The sequence below is a fragment of the Homarus americanus genome, unplaced genomic scaffold (genome assembly GCF_018991925.1).
Source record: "Homarus americanus isolate GMGI-L3 unplaced genomic scaffold, GMGI_Hamer_2.0 scaffold48220, whole genome shotgun sequence".
NCBI classification, from domain to species: domain Eukaryota; kingdom Metazoa; phylum Arthropoda; class Malacostraca; order Decapoda; family Nephropidae; genus Homarus; species Homarus americanus.
This window is the reverse complement of record NW_024755060.1, coordinates 2,833,899-2,851,856: the sequence shown is the minus strand read 5'-3', so window position 1 is coordinate 2,851,856 and position 17,958 is coordinate 2,833,899. Positions and strand designations below refer to the sequence as shown.

General features: G+C 41.2%; 1 protein-coding gene across 1 annotated transcript in view; it reads left to right on the top strand.

Moving 5' to 3' along the window:
- Positions 1–17,351, top strand: part of LOC121856357 (protein kinase C-like) — a 34,709-nt gene extending 17,358 nt beyond the window's left edge. Inside the window, exons 2-14 of the mRNA XM_042351866.1 lie at positions 1,373–1,519; positions 1,874–2,080; positions 2,355–2,487; positions 2,890–3,026; positions 3,276–3,462; positions 3,785–3,936; positions 4,383–4,508; positions 5,004–5,158; positions 5,669–5,807; positions 10,552–10,740; positions 10,964–11,110; positions 11,481–11,668; positions 12,035–17,351. Of these exons, the coding sequence (XP_042207800.1) occupies positions 1,373–1,519; positions 1,874–2,080; positions 2,355–2,487; positions 2,890–3,026; positions 3,276–3,462; positions 3,785–3,936; positions 4,383–4,508; positions 5,004–5,158; positions 5,669–5,807; positions 10,552–10,740; positions 10,964–11,110; positions 11,481–11,651 (1,890 nt within the window). The 3' untranslated portion in view covers positions 11,652–11,668; positions 12,035–17,351. The remainder of the gene's footprint in view (positions 1–1,372; positions 1,520–1,873; positions 2,081–2,354; positions 2,488–2,889; positions 3,027–3,275; positions 3,463–3,784; positions 3,937–4,382; positions 4,509–5,003; positions 5,159–5,668; positions 5,808–10,551; positions 10,741–10,963; positions 11,111–11,480; positions 11,669–12,034) is intronic.
- The last annotated feature ends 607 nt before the right edge of the window (positions 17,352–17,958 follow it).

Genomic DNA, 17,958 nt, shown 5'->3' with positions numbered 1-17,958 from the left:
TCGAATGACTGCTGTATTATGCTGTAATTCACTGTTTTTTGTTAAGTTTCTGTACTATGCTGTAATTAATGTACTGTACATTCCCTTACTGTGAAATAAATGAAGTGACTTATTACAGTACAATTAGTGATACAGTCATCATTATATAGCAGATTATGAAACAGTGGAACCTCCATATAACGGACTTTAGTCTATATAGTTCGTTAGATGGGGGTTTAACATCTTACAGAACCTTAATATAACAGACTTTCTTCCCCTTATAGACCAAAGGCTTCACTGTGCAGTACAATACAGGTACTTTATTATTGGCTTCACTGCAGTACAATACTTTATTATTGGCTTCACTGTGCAGTACAATACTTTATTATTGGCTTCACTGTGCAGTACAATACTTTATTATTGGCTTCACTGTGCAGTACAATACTTTATTATTGGCTTCACTGTGCAGTACAATACTTTATTAAGTTTTCTAACTAAATATTTTGCCTCGATATGAGAATCTTTTAAGAAATACAGTACTTGAGACTATTTATAGTAATATTTAATGGAACTTAGTGGAACATGGGGAACTAAAGATGCCAGACTTATTTTTTTACGACAGCGGAACATAGGAAGTGGGAGGGGCCAAAGTTGCTTATTTTTACGACGGCGGAACATAGGAAGTGGGAGGGGCCATACAGGTAGTTACTTATTATTTCTACGAGCTTCTAACTCTTTACTGTAGTTAACTCATCACAAAAGGTCACAAGGGAATATTTTTCATTGTTCGTGTCTGCAGTTTCCAGTCTTTCACTCTTAATTTCTTTTCCGTCTTTTTTTTTTTGAGGCGTCGTTTATTTAGGCTCAGTCGTGACGCTTGATGCTTTATTATTTTTAGGTGTTTCAGTAAACCCTTGGGATGCTAACTAACCTTGACTGAGAAGTGACTGACTGATTTGACCCAAGGACAAACCAATCGACCCACCACACTTATAAACTAACCTAACCAAAATTAAACTAACCCCAGTAGGTAGCATTAGGGTATTTAATCATCTGGTGATCTATTACATAAAGGTGAATTATGTTGTACCGAGACATAGATTCCTCGCCTATATATATATGGGTTGTAAACTATGTATGTATGGGGTTGTAAGCTGTCTTTGGGGGAGCATTAAGGAAGGGCAGGGGAGTTATGTATGGGCTGTGAAATGTGTACGAGTTGTAAATTGTGTTGTGAAGTATTCAGGGAGGAAGGGGAGATGTGTAGTGTACACTGTATATATAACTAATAATCAGTCTTGTGTTTCAGATAACAGTTAAATACTGTACTGTATAATGTTATGTTAAATAATTCAATCTATGCCATAATTAACTGTCTTTTGCCTTCTTACAGGTGGACTTGGAACCAGCAGGGAAACTACACTTGATAATTGAGTTAAAATGGGCAGAACCGGAAGATGGGAATATCCGCCCGCGAGAATTCAGGGAACGGCAAGGGTTCAACCGCCGCCGGGGCGCTATGAGGCGGCGTGTTCATCAGGTACGATATACAGTATATATGGAGTCTTGTTACTGTATTGCTCTTCTGAACACGAGCTGGTGTACTCTACAGGGTGTCTCATAGTCTGTGCATAATATTTAATTAGACTTGCTTGAGGCTGATGAAATAATGTAAACTTAACCTAACTTAACTGTACAACTTAACATCATTATCAGACTTTGCTTCACGCGCTGTTCCTTGGCGAGTCTTAAAATAGAATTATAAAATACCTATACTGTCTTATACTATACTGTATATATTTATTGTACGATATAGTTTATGAGATGGTTTGAGATTGTTTATTTCAATATGTTGGGGTGATTTGTGTTTACTAAAGCTTGATTGGTGTTACAGGTAAATGGCCACAAGTTCATGGCCACATTCCTACGACAACCAACCTTTTGTTCGCACTGCAGAGATTTTATATGGGGTCTGGGCAAGCAGGGGTACCAGTGTCAAGTATGCACCTGCGTCATTCACAAACGTTGTCATCAGTCCGTCGTCACGCGATGTCCGGGAAGCAAGAGTACAGAGACGATCTCGGAGGAACCGTCAGTCAAGGTGCGTAGCTTTCCAGGTGTGCGTGCGTTTGTAAGTTTTTACATTGACCCGAGTCAGTGTAGTTAAGTTTGGTATTCTTAGCCACACTGATCGACCTTTCAAAGACATGTCTCTTACATTTAGGTCATCATGTCAAAGATTATACAGTAATTAATATTACAGTGAAGTGAAATTGAAGAAACAACAGACCTTGATCTAATGGTTGATGTCTGTTAGATGAAGGTATGGTACTGTACTATGTAACACCTAATGGTTATTTTTCTCTCGTCCACAGGGAAGCGGCCAGCAGAGGTTCAATGTCAACGTGCCGCATCGGTTTTCCGTTCACTCATACAAGAGGTTTACGTTCTGCGACCACTGTGGCTCTTTGCTCTATGGCCTTATACGTCAGGGTCTCCAGTGTGAAGGTAAGCACATAGTCGAGGTTTGTTTTGGGGTTTGGTAGGTTAGGTTAGGTTAGGTTTAGGTTAGGTTAGGTTTAGGTTAGGTAGTTTGTTTTATGGTGACTGTGATGTTATTTAGGTTTTATTGTAATATTATTCAGATTTTATAGAACAGTCATTTTGGTTTTATCGTGACATCATTTATGTGTATGGCTATAAAGAATAATGGTTAATGCTTTAAGTATTTTGTGCTCACACTAAAAATACTATATAAATTATACGGTCATTTTTAGTTTTGAGTGTGAATGGTAGTCTTTTTTTCTCAGTATGCAATATGAACATACATGAACGATTAACTTTGGTCTTAGTATATAATATGAACAATAATTTTTCCACTCAGTATGAACAAACATGTTTTGTTTTTAGTATGCAATATGAACGTTCACAAGAGATGCCAGAAGAACGTAGCCAACAACTGCGGGATCGACGTCAAACAATTATCAGAAATCCTCTCGGCCATGGGAATACGTCCTCAAGACGAAGCCGTTAAGCGCAAGAAGAAGGTCAGTCTAGCAGCCTGTCTTGGTGGGGGGGGGGGGTTGCTTTCACCATGACCTAACTTATTAGTGGACATTTGAACATACAAATTAGGGGACATATTAGTGGACAATTTAACCTACAAATTAGTGGAGATATTAGCAGCCACAGTAATTAAGTGAGGTCTTGTTAGAACTGAAACACATATTTAGGTTAATCCGGTGTTTGTTTATGATCACTCCGTGTATTACGTGACCAAACCTCCTCTTCCCCAGTCCATCACAGAGCCGTCAAAGCTGCCCATGTCGGCCGCGTCTTCTGTGAGTGTACCCGGAAGCATCAGCGAGGTGGAGGAACTCGGAACTATGAAGGACGAGGAACTCAGACTGCGGATTGAGGCTCAGCGGATCATGGATCAGAAGATGAAGGATCAGTACCCAGAGGAAGAACAGGACGCAAAACGTAAGCGACAATTTGCCCGGTTATTGGCGTCTGCGTTAAACTTGAGGTTGGGTGGGGGTAGGTGAAGGTTATTGTCAAAATTAACGAAAGTGATAATAATTTTGTTGTGTTATTAATTCTAGTGTTGTTATGAGATATTGTGTTGTATATCTTTAATGATTTTATTATTTAATGATGATGTTATTAATTGCAGTGTTGTTATATCTGCATAATGATGTTAATACTCCCAATGTTGTTACGAGACATTTAATGATGATTTTATTTCATGGTTGTAATGATGTTATTAATTGCAGTGTTGTTATAAGATATTGTGTGTTGACAGCAAGAGCCCTGGATACAGATTTGGACATGGTGCTGGTAGGGAAGAAGCTCGGATTAGCCGATTTCAATTTCATCAAAGTGCTGGGCAAGGGAAGCTTTGGCAAGGTCATGTTAGCTGAGCTTAAAGGAACGGATGAGGTTTACGCTGTCAAGGTAAGTCCGTGTGTGAATTTTGTGATGATACTGTAAAACCTCCATATAACAGACTTCTCTCTCCTTACTAATTAATCGGTAGCTGTAGGTTTTACGTACAATGGAACCTCGATATAATGAACTTTCCTTTCAACCTATAGTCTGTCAAATAGAGGTCTCGCTGTAATAATGAGTTCGGGTAATGACCTAAATAAACGGGTGTTATTGTATAAAGTGAACGCCATAGTAGAACATACAAGTATTAATATTGAAAGAATAACAGTGGAAAAAATCTTGGAAGTTTGTAAAGCATAAGTTAATGAATAAATAACAACAATGAATGTTTTCCTTGAATGAGCTTCACAGATGTTTGACCTGTGTGTGTGTGTGTGTTTGTGCGCGTGCATCTCAGCTCCCGGACAAGTAACCGTCATGAACTATGATCTAAGTACCGTCATGTTCCGCAGGTGTTGAAAAAAGACGTTATTCTTCAAGACGACGACGTAGAATGTACGATGACCGAGAGGCGCATCTTAGCTCTGGCTGCCCATCACCCCTTCCTCACCGCTCTCCATTCTTGCTTCCAAACCCAGGTGAGTGATACACTTAGTTACACCACTGTCACCAATGTTTTTTGTCACTCTATCACCAATGGTACTATGTTAGTTCTAATAGTTCACGTTTTGTCTCTGATATTATCATCTTATCAACAGTGGGACTAGGTGCTGTCACTGGTAGGTAGGGCCAGGCCAGGGTAGGTTGTGGAGGGGAGGTAGGAGTAGGTCAAGAATGTGGAGGGGAGGAGAGCCGGGGGCAGGCCAAGAATAACATGGGGAGAGGTTGAGATGCGACCCCAGAGTTAAGAACCTGACGAGAGAGACTGCAACGGACCGCACAACGTGGAAAGTTGCAATCAGGTAATGACTAATGGTGGTAATGATGGTGATGGTGTTGATTATAATAACAAAGATGGTGATGATAATGTTGTTGACAAAAACTGATAATAATGATGATAGTGATAATGATAATAAATATGCCGAGGAAGGCAAGTACAGTATTGTATTACACGTCGTTCTCCGCTCTTCCAGGATCGGTTATTCTTCGTGATGGAGTACGTCCACGGCGGTGATCTCATGTTCCAAATTCAGAAGGCCCGCAAGTTTACGGAACCACGGGCCAGATTTTACGCTGCCGAGGTGACGCTCGCCCTTCAGTTTCTTCACAAAAATGGCGTAATTTATAGGTACATTGTGTTGATGCTACGGTAGAGGGTTTACTAGTTACTGTACATTTTATTTAAACGACTCTTCGTCATCTTCTCTTTCTCTTATCTTCCTCCTCTTCTCTTCCTCATGTCCTCCTCCTCCCTCTCTCCTCCTTTTCTCTTTCTTCTACTCCTCATCCTTTTCCCTCACATTTATTTATTATTAAGCTATTATTTAATGTTTTTATTAGTTCATTATTTATTGTTTCCTATCACAAGGCTTTGATATAAGGCACCCGAGTGTACTTAGGGGGTGCTCGTCTGTAATGGCTTATGTCGCGAAGGTTAACGAGACTGCCATACTACCCTTAAATTGGCGGCTTAGGGTCCGGAGGTTAACGCAGGCTGTGCAGATTAACAGTGCCTGGAGTAGGGGCCGGACCAAGTAATTTTTCAAGGGTGTGAAGTCCCCTAGCCATAGTACGAACTACAGTATATTAAGAACTGTACTAAATTTGGCATCTTATATAATGACATTATTGATTACAGAGACTTGAAGCTCGACAATATTCTACTAGACAGCGAAGGCCACTGTAAGATAGCAGACTTCGGCATGTGTAAAGAAGGGATCCGGGAGGCCATCACCACCACCACCTTCTGTGGCACCCCAGACTACATCGCCCCAGAGGTGAGACTACGCTGACTCATTTGCTCTGTCCTTCGCTAAACACACACTACTCATCCACCTACTCCCCATGACCTATTTTCCTTCTGTAGTTGGTATCTTGTATTTGTTTGGGTCAAACAGTATATTTTTCTCGTATGTCTTTGTGGTTTTTGTTTATTTTAAGTAAATTTGTAAACAGTGGCCATTATCAGCTGTAGGGACATATGGGGGGGGGGGAGTAGTCCTTAGCCATTGTTTAAGGGTTAATGCTACAGTGTCGTGCCTTTATGTGAGCTGCTGTGTCGTGGTTCATTTGCTTCTCAGTCTGTTTTGTGTCAGGCTCTTGGGGTCACCTGAGGATTTAGTTTGGGCTCATAGGTTAGGGTATTTATAGTACTGTACTGTACTCAGGCCTAATTATAAAACAAATTCTATGGTTAGTTACACTTTACAATATCAAACAATCATCTCAAAAAGTTCTTTATTTTTTCATCATTTTCATTGTTTCATTGTAGTTTGAGATTATATTTTCTTGACAGTTTGTATAGTGAGTGTATTAGTGTGTGTGTGTGTGTGTGTCCATGCATGTGTGTGTGTTGGCAGGGTGCGTGTGTGTGGATCAGTGATATAACCAGAAATTTGACAAGTTGGGGGAAACTTTGAACAAAACATACCAAGGTATTGTTGACATGAGATAATTAATATTTTTATGTACGTTCACGATGAGCTTAACGTTCAGTTACTGATATTATTTTTATTTATTTCATTATCATTATTATTACTTTTTCCTTGGTTAAAAATGGTTTATTTGGAATAATTTATTAGCTGGAGTGGGGTGTATGTGTGGGTGAGTGTGTATGTTGTTATTTACCCCCCCCCCCCTTTGAATGCCTCACAATTAAGTGATGCTTCTCTCTGTTTCTTCTTCTCTGTACTGCTGCCTAAACAAATTTCAGTTTGCTGTATCGCTGAGATAGAGATAAATATTAACTCTGATATTTCACTCTTCATTAGTGCATGATTACTGTAATTATTGTCATTAATTACTCAAAATATATAATGATCCTTTATGCTTGTTATTTAATTAAGTGTATAATTATATTTTTAATCAAATAATATTATTTTTAATTTCTTCTACATATCTATTAAGTCAGTTGGCAGCCATTTTGTTATAAGTATTTTTTATGTTTTTTGAACCACTTGAAGAATCTCCACAGCAGCTTATTTCACCTAAAGATTAACTACCTTAATGCTAACCTAACTCAACCTAACCTCATCTATCCTAACCTAACTTAATGTAATCACTCCAAACCAAACCTAACCTAACCTCATCCCTGTACGATGGTTATCTTCAGGTGAAATAAGCTGGGGTGGAGATTCTTTAGGTGGTTCCTCTCTTCTCTTTCAACAGTGAGGCAAAGTTAATGGTGATAAATGCTCTTAACTTTGTTATTATATATTAGTTCTTAACCATTTAATGCTTACACTCAACCCCTCTCGTCCTTTCTCAATCCTTCTCGTCCTTTCCCAATCCCTCTTGTCCTTTCCCAATCCCTCTCATCCTTACCCAATCCCTCTCATCCTTACCCAACCCTCTCATCCATACCCAACCCCCTCTCATCCTCTCCTTTCACACACATTACCACAGTTTTTATTTACTTAATATTATTATTTTTCACATAAAACAACAACAATGGGACCAACTATAATGAACAGTTGTTTGTTTATGTTAGATAATGTTGTAGAGTAGTGATGTTGTTTCGGCTAATTGTGCTTTGTCCGAGTGTCGTGTCTTGTATGTATCGTGTCATTAACGCGTCTCATCATTTACCTGTCTTCGGCACAGCTCTTGCAAGGCATTGGTGGTTGAGGTACTGTACGGTGCTGACATGTGTAAGACTTATATTATTCAAGTTTTGCATTTATTTTATTTTTTATTTATTTATTTTGTTTTTTTTACCCACTGTGTGTTGACCCATAGATGTGCTTCACCTGTGTGTGTCTGTCTGTCTGTCTGGTTTTTTTTATTTTTCTTGTAGTTTTGTTTGTTGTTGGACAAGTTGTTTTTGTTCTTTGCTGAATATTTTTGCTTCAATAATTACTATATCCTGTACTGTACTCGGTTGCTTCTGTGACATGACAACCAGACTCCTGACTTGGCTTGTGCTGTACTGTACTCAGACCACATTCTCTCTTGATTGATATGTCTTTTTAATGTGTGTGTGTGTACATATCAGATTATATTTTCACTAGTATGTTTGTATAGAGAGTTAAGCAGTGCATCAGTACACCTGGACCATACACAATAAACCCCATGAGTCTATAGTATTTCCTCATTCAACTCAAGTGATGCATTCCTTGTGTTGGACAGCTTGTGCTCAGCTGAGTTAAGACCCCAGGGAGCAGAGAGGTACATCAGAACCTTGTATCAGAGAATATTACAACCAGTAATTTTTAAAACCACCATCATTTTATGGCCATTTCCCACAAACTAAATAAACAAAATAATAAAGAGTAGAGGAAACTTGTAATAATGTAACGTGCACTTACTTGAATCAAATGACTAAGTCCCCCTTTCTCTTATACAAAATACCAATTTTCCGCCGTCGACAGAAAATTCGACGAAGGCCGCCGCTTTTATCGCCACGACATAACTAAAATAACAAGATTTGGCTGTTTATCTGTTCTTTGACCTGTACAAGATAACACAAAGGTGTAAACTATATTAATGATATTGTTTTTGTATTCTCACTAGAGATGATAGTGATGATGAAAGTGGTGATAATGGTCATAATAATACAAATACAATGATTGGCTGGAAAAGAGACATCCTGTACAATATAAACTTGTGAAAGGAATGAGTCTTGTGCTTGAGGTTGTGTTGATTGTCACACACACACACACACACACACACAGCTTGTCGGCCCTATACTGGAGAGCCCATACTAGCAGCAGATGCCCTTGTTCCACAGTGCTGAAATGTGCTATTTGGTATTGATAATGTTCAAATTGTTCAAAATAGTGTATCTAAGTGCTTGAATTGTTCAAAATGTTCAACAAGTTCTCTGTAAATGACCTTTCAAAAATTGTATCATTACCACAGCAACATTGTCTGTGGCAGACCCCACACACATCACCAAGTAGGGAGGACAATTCTGCTGTTATAATACAAACATACAACACTCAAACCCTACATAGAGTTTGTGTATACTTCTGAGACACCCTGTATATTTGGATGACTTGTATACTTCTGAGACACCCTGTATATTTGGATAACGTATACTTCTGAGACACCCTGTATATTTGGATAACTTGTGTACTTCTGAGACACCCTGTATATTTGGATGACTTGTATACTTCTGAGACACCCTGTATATTTGGATAACTTGTGTACTTCTGAGACACCCTGTATACTTGGATAACTTGAACTAGCACAATTGAATTGAGAGTTTTTATTATGTGTGAAGTGTCCAAATGTATATACAGTATAGTCTGCATTTACGCGGTCAATTGAACCCGTGGAGGTCCGCGTAAAACGAGAAACGCATAAATGAAATAACAGAACATATGGGATTAATTGAAATAGAGACTGGGCCGACTCCCAAACTCCACTTTCTCCGACACAATACGTACGTTGTAGTAAAAATAACATCTTAATTTTATGATGATATGCACACACAATTAATATTTAAGAGAAGTATCAATAATATTAGGTTTTTTAACACTTACATGAGTAGAAAAGATGACTGGGCACACGGGGATGGGGGGTTGGTTCCGAGGCAGAGGGCAGATTATTGGCCTTCACTTGTATCAATTGTATTACTATCCACTACTATCATTGACTTGGGCCGGCTGTGGTGGGTGGTAGGTGAAGAACTCAGTAATGTTTTGATGACTGGGCGACCTTGTGCGCACCCTGCCAGCGCTGCTTCCCGCATAAATGATGAAATTTACCGCGAAATTTAAACATTTCATTCTGGCAAGGTGCCGCATAAACAAAAATCACGTAAATCCAGACTATACTGTACTTTGATCAATGTGTTAAAGGATTGTATATAAGTGTACTATGTATAGGAGTTAAGGCAGTGCCACACTGGGCACTTTCCTCCAAACATGTTTGGCAAACACGGTCCCGCCAGCAAAACAAAGAGACGCTTTGCATCACACTGATCTGTTTTGTTGGCGCATCTGCCCAACGCAACGAAAACAACAGCAAAGCGTCTAGACGATGTTTGCTGTGGATCCTGTCACTACGGTTAAAGCCTTGCAGGATTGTGCTATAGTTCTTCAATCTCTGAAACAAGTGAGGCGTCCGCAAAAGCTAAAGAAAAGACAAATGGATGCGTCGTGAAGTTTGTTTAAAAGTGGCGGCGGCTGGCAGATCAAAGAAGAACCCGAATCGTGATTTAATAATACTAAAGAAGTGACAAATAATTAGATACGTCATCGTTTATGCGTTATATTTTAAATTTTTATTGTTTCATGAATTATTTCAATTTTTACTTGAAATTATATGAAGCTCATTTGAGCACTAATGCGGCCAGCAAAACTCCCTGCCAAACCATTATCCATTTCTCGCAACAGCCAAAATCTTGCTGCTTGTTGGGCCAGCAAGACGAGCAACATGTTTGGAGGAAAGTGCCCAGTGTGCCGCCACCTTCACCGGAGTGAATTATCCTAATGTATTTAATGTACTTCAATTGTGTATAATCATTGTTAGGAAGCAGCTAACAGTCTTTATTCTAACACTTGAATCATCTGACAGATCCTCAAGGAATTAGACTACGGAGCGAGCGTCGATTGGTGGGCACTGGGAGTCCTCATGTACGAGATGATGGCCGGACAACCGCCCTTCGAGGCAGATAACGAGGATGACTTGTTTGAGTCCATCCTTCACGAAGAAGTTCTATACCCTGTGTGGCTCTCCAAGGAAGCTGTCTCCATTTTAAAAGGGGTTAGTTTACATGTTCTCAAGTTGATGTTTATTTTTACAACTTGACCTAACCTAGTCCATCCCAAATTGATATGTGTCATGTGATATTAATCTAACCTAACCATATTAGATTGATGCCTTTGTCTTATATTAACCTAAACTAAGTGATAATATGTTAATCTTACTTAAGGTATTTGTTAAAATAAAGATGAGAAATTAACACCAAAGAATTTCTACCCCACAGTTCATGACTAAGGAGCCGTCAAAGCGATTAGGGTGCGTGACAGAGCGTGGGGGTGAACTGGCCATAAGGAACCATAAATTCTTCCGTGAAATTGACTGGGAGGCTCTCGAGCAGCGTAAAGTGAAGCCACCATTCACTCCTAAGATTGTGAGCATGGTGTTGTCATGTTGTCAGTACAGTGATGGTAGTACATTATTGTGGTGCTTTGTTCATGGAGATTATCGAAGTGATAAGGAAGAAGTGTCAAATCATCTAAAATAATACTAAGTAAATTGAAGGACATTACACTCCCAAGTACCTTGTTATTGATGTCACACTTTCATTATTTTAAGCATAACTGCTGTCATTACTTTAAGCATAACTGCTGTCATTAGAGTAGAATAACTGAGGTTTATTCAAAAGATGAAATAAGCTATGGGGGGCTAATCTTCAGGTGATGCAACAGTTCATTTTCTCAATAGTGGATGATGTTAAGTGTAAAAATAATACAACATTATTTACCTATACATCATAACAGAAGGGACGTAAAGACGCAGTCAACTTCGACGCAGAGTTTACCAAGGAGGAGCCAACCTTGACATTTATCAACGCGGATGTGGTCCGGGCTATAAACCAGGACGAATTTAGAGGGTTCTCCTTCGTCAACAAAGCATTTAAGACAACTTCGGGTGCACCCTGCCAGGCATGAACGACTAATGCGGCACAGTGAGTGTCTCTCTTTAACCTTTTATGTGAAGAGAAATTACTGTTTGGTATCACGTACAGTGAAACCTCCATATAATGGATCTCTCTCTCTCCATATAATCCATTAGATGAGGTGTTTGTCATCTAACAGACCCTCGATATAATGGACTTTGGTCTGGATATAGTCCGTTAAATAGAGGTTTTGCTGTATTAGGTTTTGTGATGATTGTGGTTATACTAAGGTTATAGTTGTTATATTAAGATAATAGTTATTGTTACATTGAGATAATAGTTATTGTTACATTGAAATGATAGTTGTTATAATAAGATGCTACAAACATTAAGCAACAAATGGTAACAAGTCGTCTTCTCTATACTGTATTGCAGGTACAAAGTGCTTGAGTTCTCCCCTGGAATGTTGACTTGCCAAAATTTGGAGAAAAAACTCAATTTTCTTTGGGTGGAGACTCTTCTTAAAAAATAATCAAGCAAGCAACCAACTCTTTTAAAATAATCAAGCAAACAACCAACTCTTTTAAAATAATCAAGCAAACAACCAACTCTTAAAATAATTAACCAAGCAACCTACTCTTTTAAAACAATCAACCCAGGTGATCAAAGTTACATAAGGAAAGAGTAATTTTTTAACCATTTTAATTGCACAAAAATTGGATGTCAAAAAGCACAACTGGAAACAAATATGAATACAGTATATGTATTGCAAATATTTCTTAAAATAATTAATAAATAAATAATATAATAATAATAATAATAATAATAATAATCTATAATACTCTGTAATGGATAATTTTTTTGCAAAGGTTTTAAGTCAAAGTGAAAGATCTCTTGAGTCTATAGGTTACAATATTTTTTAAAGATATATAGATATATTTCATGATGGAGAGGTATTGTGTCGTGGGGGACATATAGGATGTTTTTTTATTATACTGCGGATAGTATTTATATAGTATTGTTTTGTCGAGACGTGACGTACGTACGCGTGTATGTCAAGTGTTATACAAAACTGATGAATTGACAGGAGTTTTACATAAGAGGTGACCAAATGTTTATTTATTGTTTGTATTCTCTCGGTGTTAAGAGAGCGAATGCCAATCTTTAGACTTCCATTGCCGGAGGTTTTAAGCCTAATTGCATTTTTTGACGCAGCGAGCAGTTCTCAGCACCCGACAGTCGTCCGCCCACGCTCTCAAGGTTGGCTGGACGTTGAAGAACTGACCGGTGATGAGGAGTGGTCTCAGCGTCACTTTATACCATGTTACTAGACACAAAGTTGACACAACTAGTGTTACTGGTGTCTGGCTTTGAAGAAGGTGCAGTTGTTGTCCCGAGGAGGAGCAGATGGAAGTGGTAGTGACTGTGGCGGTCGTAGTTTTTAGCTTCGTACGTGACAAAATGTGCCGCACGGCTTTACCGGGAGTCCCCTGACAATTTTACAGCGAAAATGGCCTGATTGGTGGGCCTCTGGGTCGCGTCGCTCCGTTCTCCTCACGTAGATACGAACCAGAGTCGGACGAGGATGCCCGGTACTCGTAATAAGCGACGACGTACGAGAGAGGACTCGCGTCGCCCGCATCTGCTCGTCCCCGGGACGCTACGGCAGACTCGTTAACCCTTATCTACGCACAGTTTACAATCTTGTGGTGAGAACAGCTTCTTTGTGAGCCTCGTGTTGTATTTCAATAAGGTTGTTGTTTTCCTGTGTTGTGAATAGGAGAACAGTACTTATTAGGTGCAGCGCTGCTCTACTAACAAGTGGTAGTGGATGAATTATACTATTGTAGCCAATGTGGTAATGTGCTTTTATAGTTCTCAAAATGGCATACAATTACTACGTGTATTTTCTCTATATTTCCCCGTGGCCGTGTCATAAATGAGGGTTCGGCTTTAGCGAGCTTTACGTACACGAGCGTCGGGTAACCTCGACGGTTGCGACCGAGCGAGGTCCGCGATGCACGGACATCCGGGAAAGTTTTCCAGCCACGTATAATTGACCGTTTGACGAGTTTGGGAACCAAAAGATTACGTACACATATGATGTGTAACTCTCGGTGCGTAGTGGCAGGGGACGGAGATGATCCCCACCCGAGTCTACCCTGTCCCTGAATGTCGGTGTGTATGAGCATTGTAACAAGTCCCGGGCGGTGGCGTGCGAGTGTCGCAGCCTACCTAGAGGTTGTAGATTAGCCCCGTAGCCGAGAGGGCCCCGCCAAAGGGTCGGGCGGCCGGACGACTTTGATTAATGGATCGTTTTGTAAAAAAGTTGATGGCCGTCATAATTGATATTTGAAATATTTGGGGCGGTGACTGAAGACTATTAAGGTGCTGATTTTATAAATAATCTAATTATTACTACTGAACAATTTGTTGAAACAAAACAAAACCCACTCCATTAACTAAACAAGTGCGGTAATAGGTGAATCGCCGGCGTCACAGACTCGCAATGAGTATTTTCTTTGATTGTGACAACGATACTCGGTTGAGAACCTGTGGGCCGGCCGAGGCCGGTCTCGGCTGTGGTCTCAGGTTAGTGAACGGAGCGACCCGTCACCGCTGTTTCCTCTAGCAAATCTTCCAATCGTTTATGTCCGTTAATTATTTTATTTTTTGGTAGTGTGGTGTTATTGTTGTAACTCGTGGGCGTCGGGGTGAGGGGCAAGTCTCCCCCAGCACTGCCCGGTGCTTCTCTGCCTCTCACCTGCATCTGCCCACGGTATTGCTCCAAGACCGACCTCTACTCTCGGCCCGCCTGTACGGTCCGGCCGGGTGCAGAGCGTTGGACCGTATGTCGTTGAGCCGCTGGGGGCCCAGGTCCAGTCACGAGTGCGGCCCCCAGCCGGCCACTCAAGTCACTCTTGTCATCTGCCTTATCGTCTTTCGCACAAAGAAGGAATTTTGTTGTGACCGGTGGGCGAGCACGATGGAGGGCGGGCAGTGGTCCGTCTCCCCCAGGCGGCTTGTGTCGCCGAGACCACTGGCTGCCTTAGGCCGCAGTCGAGGCCTACGCACCACAAGCCACGCCCGCTGTCTCTGTGTGCAATATTGTTTGGCCCCGGGTCAGCCGTGGCCCCGTGGACGACCCCTGACCCCCGGGCCAAGCTCGGCGTGGTGCTGCGTCCACCACAGCACGCCCACCACCAAGGCAGTGTTCTCCAACCATTCTTGACTCATTACCATATCTCATAGCCCAGACAACAAGGCCAAAGATAGTGGGTTATGTACTGTACTGTACTGTACTGTATTGTACTGTACTGTATTGTACTGTACTGGTAGAAATAAAAAAATAATCAAATCTTGTAGTTTTGTTGTCTTTGTGTTGTGGTCAAACTCTGCATTGTTAAGTAGATAGTTGTCTGGTGAGCGGCTTACAACCCACTAATGCCAGGAACGCTCGTTTGTTGACGGTTGAGGCAGATGTCCTCTTGCGGTCACTTTGTACGTATGCCGCACAAGCCTCCGTCGCCGAGGAGTTGTGACGCATGGATGCCCGAATCCAAGCAGAGGCGAGACGAGGTTCGCGAGTATTCTCGGGTATCGCGCGAGACGTATGCGGAGCGTCCTGGTTGGGCGAGATGCGCTATTTTTGCTGTAGTCTGCCAGCGAGTGGCTGCTGCATGCACAGCAGATGCAGCTTTGTGTTTCTGCTGATGTCATAGCTGCTGGCTGCTTGATAAAAAACATGTAAAGCAAGCAGTGTGCCCACCATTAATGCTCTGTAGACAACACTTTGTGTTCATTAGTATTGCAGTCAGTAGCATTTACTGTGTAATGTGCAGTGGAGGTACTCAGCACACTACCAGAAGGTCTATGATAGCCACAACGTGTCATTCTGTGCCGGACCGAACATCACCGCTGCGCGTACTGGAGTGCCAAGCCCGGCCTCGTAATGCATCCCAATAAAAAACTATTGGTAGTATCTGCCTCCCCCTATGAGAGGCAACGGCAGAGTTTTCTCTAGTCTGCTGTTGCGCTCATGCTCCTGGAATCTCAAAGGGTGCGGGTACAGTACTCAATGGCACCCGGGCCCTCGCCCCCGCCGGACCGTGCCGCTGCTGTAGGCTGGAAGCTTACAGAAGTAAATGGCATCTTCTCGCTTTAAACGGTGCAGACTCGGGCCCCCAATTCTGTAACGGCTTTACTGAGTATCAGAAAAAAAATTTGACAGTCCATCCAGTAATCCTAATTGGCTATATAAATTTCTGAAGAGTATTTGCATAGCCAAATAACTTGATGTCTGTTTCAGGAGCCGGGCCAGACCAGATGAGGTTGCACACAAGGGGCTTCTGTAAGTCATAAATTTTCATTGGCAGCGGCCGGGAAGGAGAGTGGCGGCGGGGGGCAGGAGATACCCTGGGGGGGTGCTTTCTCCTCGGGGCTCTGACTAACAGTGGGACCCATCTCACAGTGGGGCCTGACTTAGAGGAGCTCAACCTACAGTGGGGTCTGACTTAGTTGGGCTCGACTTACAGTGGGGCCCAACACCACAGTGGGGCCCAATTCACTGTAATCATCAGTATTCTCCCCTTCCTCACCACCTGGGTGCTCTAAGGTAGGGTCGGTTGGTGCACAAAACAAATGCTGTGTACAAAGTATTTACATAGGAATACGCGTGCCATTATCTGCTAGTAATCATCCCTCCCTCTACCCCCTCCCTCCTCCTTTGAACTCATACCCACTATGGTGCTCGTCGTCAGTTTAAGCACCGTGTAGGGATCGTAAATATAAGGTCAGACAGCACTATATTCTTCGGTTCCCATTACTATTGAGAGCACCCAGTTTGCCTATGTTAGATACACAACCCCTTCCCCTCCCCCCTTACAACCTTCCCCTCCCCTCTCACCCTTACAACCTTCCCCTCCCCTCTCACCCTTCCCCTTCCCTATAATACAATCATCCATGTCGTCATTGGTATTGTACTTAATTGCATTTTCATTACTTTAGTTTGGATCTTAAGCCAAAGAGATTGATGTTAGCTGTAGGTTGATGATAGACATTTTAATAGGTACATGAATTGTTCCCATAACTATTCTATTTGTAAATGTTGGTCTGAGAGAGAGAGTGGATGTTGGTGTGCATGTTTGCTGCTGCTGAGCTGTGGTGGGTTGGAAAGAAGGTCAAACCGGGTCGGGTGTGAGGCATGGGTCAAAGGTGACGAGGTGAATGTTGTGTGTACCAGATGTTAGCCGAAGCGACAACACCACAACACGGAGTCTCTCTAGAGGGAAGAAAACCGTGGCCGTTTCTTCTCTGCATCTTGTGACTGTGGTGAAGATACAGGCAGTCTTTACATCACCTTCGACAACATGCTGGATCACCGCCGACGACCTCGTTCAAAACAAGCCAACGACCTTAAAAAAAAATCCGCGAGCGATGCGAACGAGCCTTCAGCCCAACTCTTCCTCCAACAACGCCAGCCTCTTCTGATACATTGGCCCTGAGTGTGGGGGGGTCTTAATTGGACTCCAACAGAACTTTGGGTCAACCCTACTGTACTCTCTTCTACCCATGGACTATTGTGCCAAAATCAACTGTCTCCCTTACTTGAAGCATCAGTGTCCTCGTCTGTACAATATTCTGATCACTGTAACTATACGTCAATGGGTATTTTTGTCTTCTAAAAAATACTTATGTCTTTCTCTCAGCTGATTGTATGAGAAGCGTGATATAAATATATTTAAGTGTTCAACGCTTGGTTTTACTTCCTCTTCCTTGTACTAACACTTCCAAGTTATCAAGGAATTTATTTTGTTGGCTACCCTTTTAAAATTTGTATAATGCAATGGATATTACCAGATATGTCACAACACACACACACACACAACACACACACACACACTACACAACACACAACTGTTTTGATATTTAATTATACAGTATATTATTTATTTTTGCTATATATTAAGATTAATACTAATTATTTTACTTATAAAATCAACAAACTGGACACAGTACAGAACACAGTTTAGGTCTGTTGAACTAAATGGTTGATAACATAAAATAATAAATATGAAGATGTGAATAAAGTACAATCACTCAAAATATTATCTATATAAAATTGTGTTGAAAAATGACACGAAGGATTTTGGCAACCCTACCGAGACAACAGGCGTCATGTCGTTCATTCTGAAAGTGATCGACCCCCTTCAAGTACAGATAAATGTTTTAGTGACAGCATTTTTATGGTAAATTTATACTGTACTCATAATCGCCCTGTAAGCCGGGGTCCCTCTGAGATAAATAAAATCATCTTGTATTAACCAAATAAAATATCTAAAGTGAGGAAGTTAGTGGAG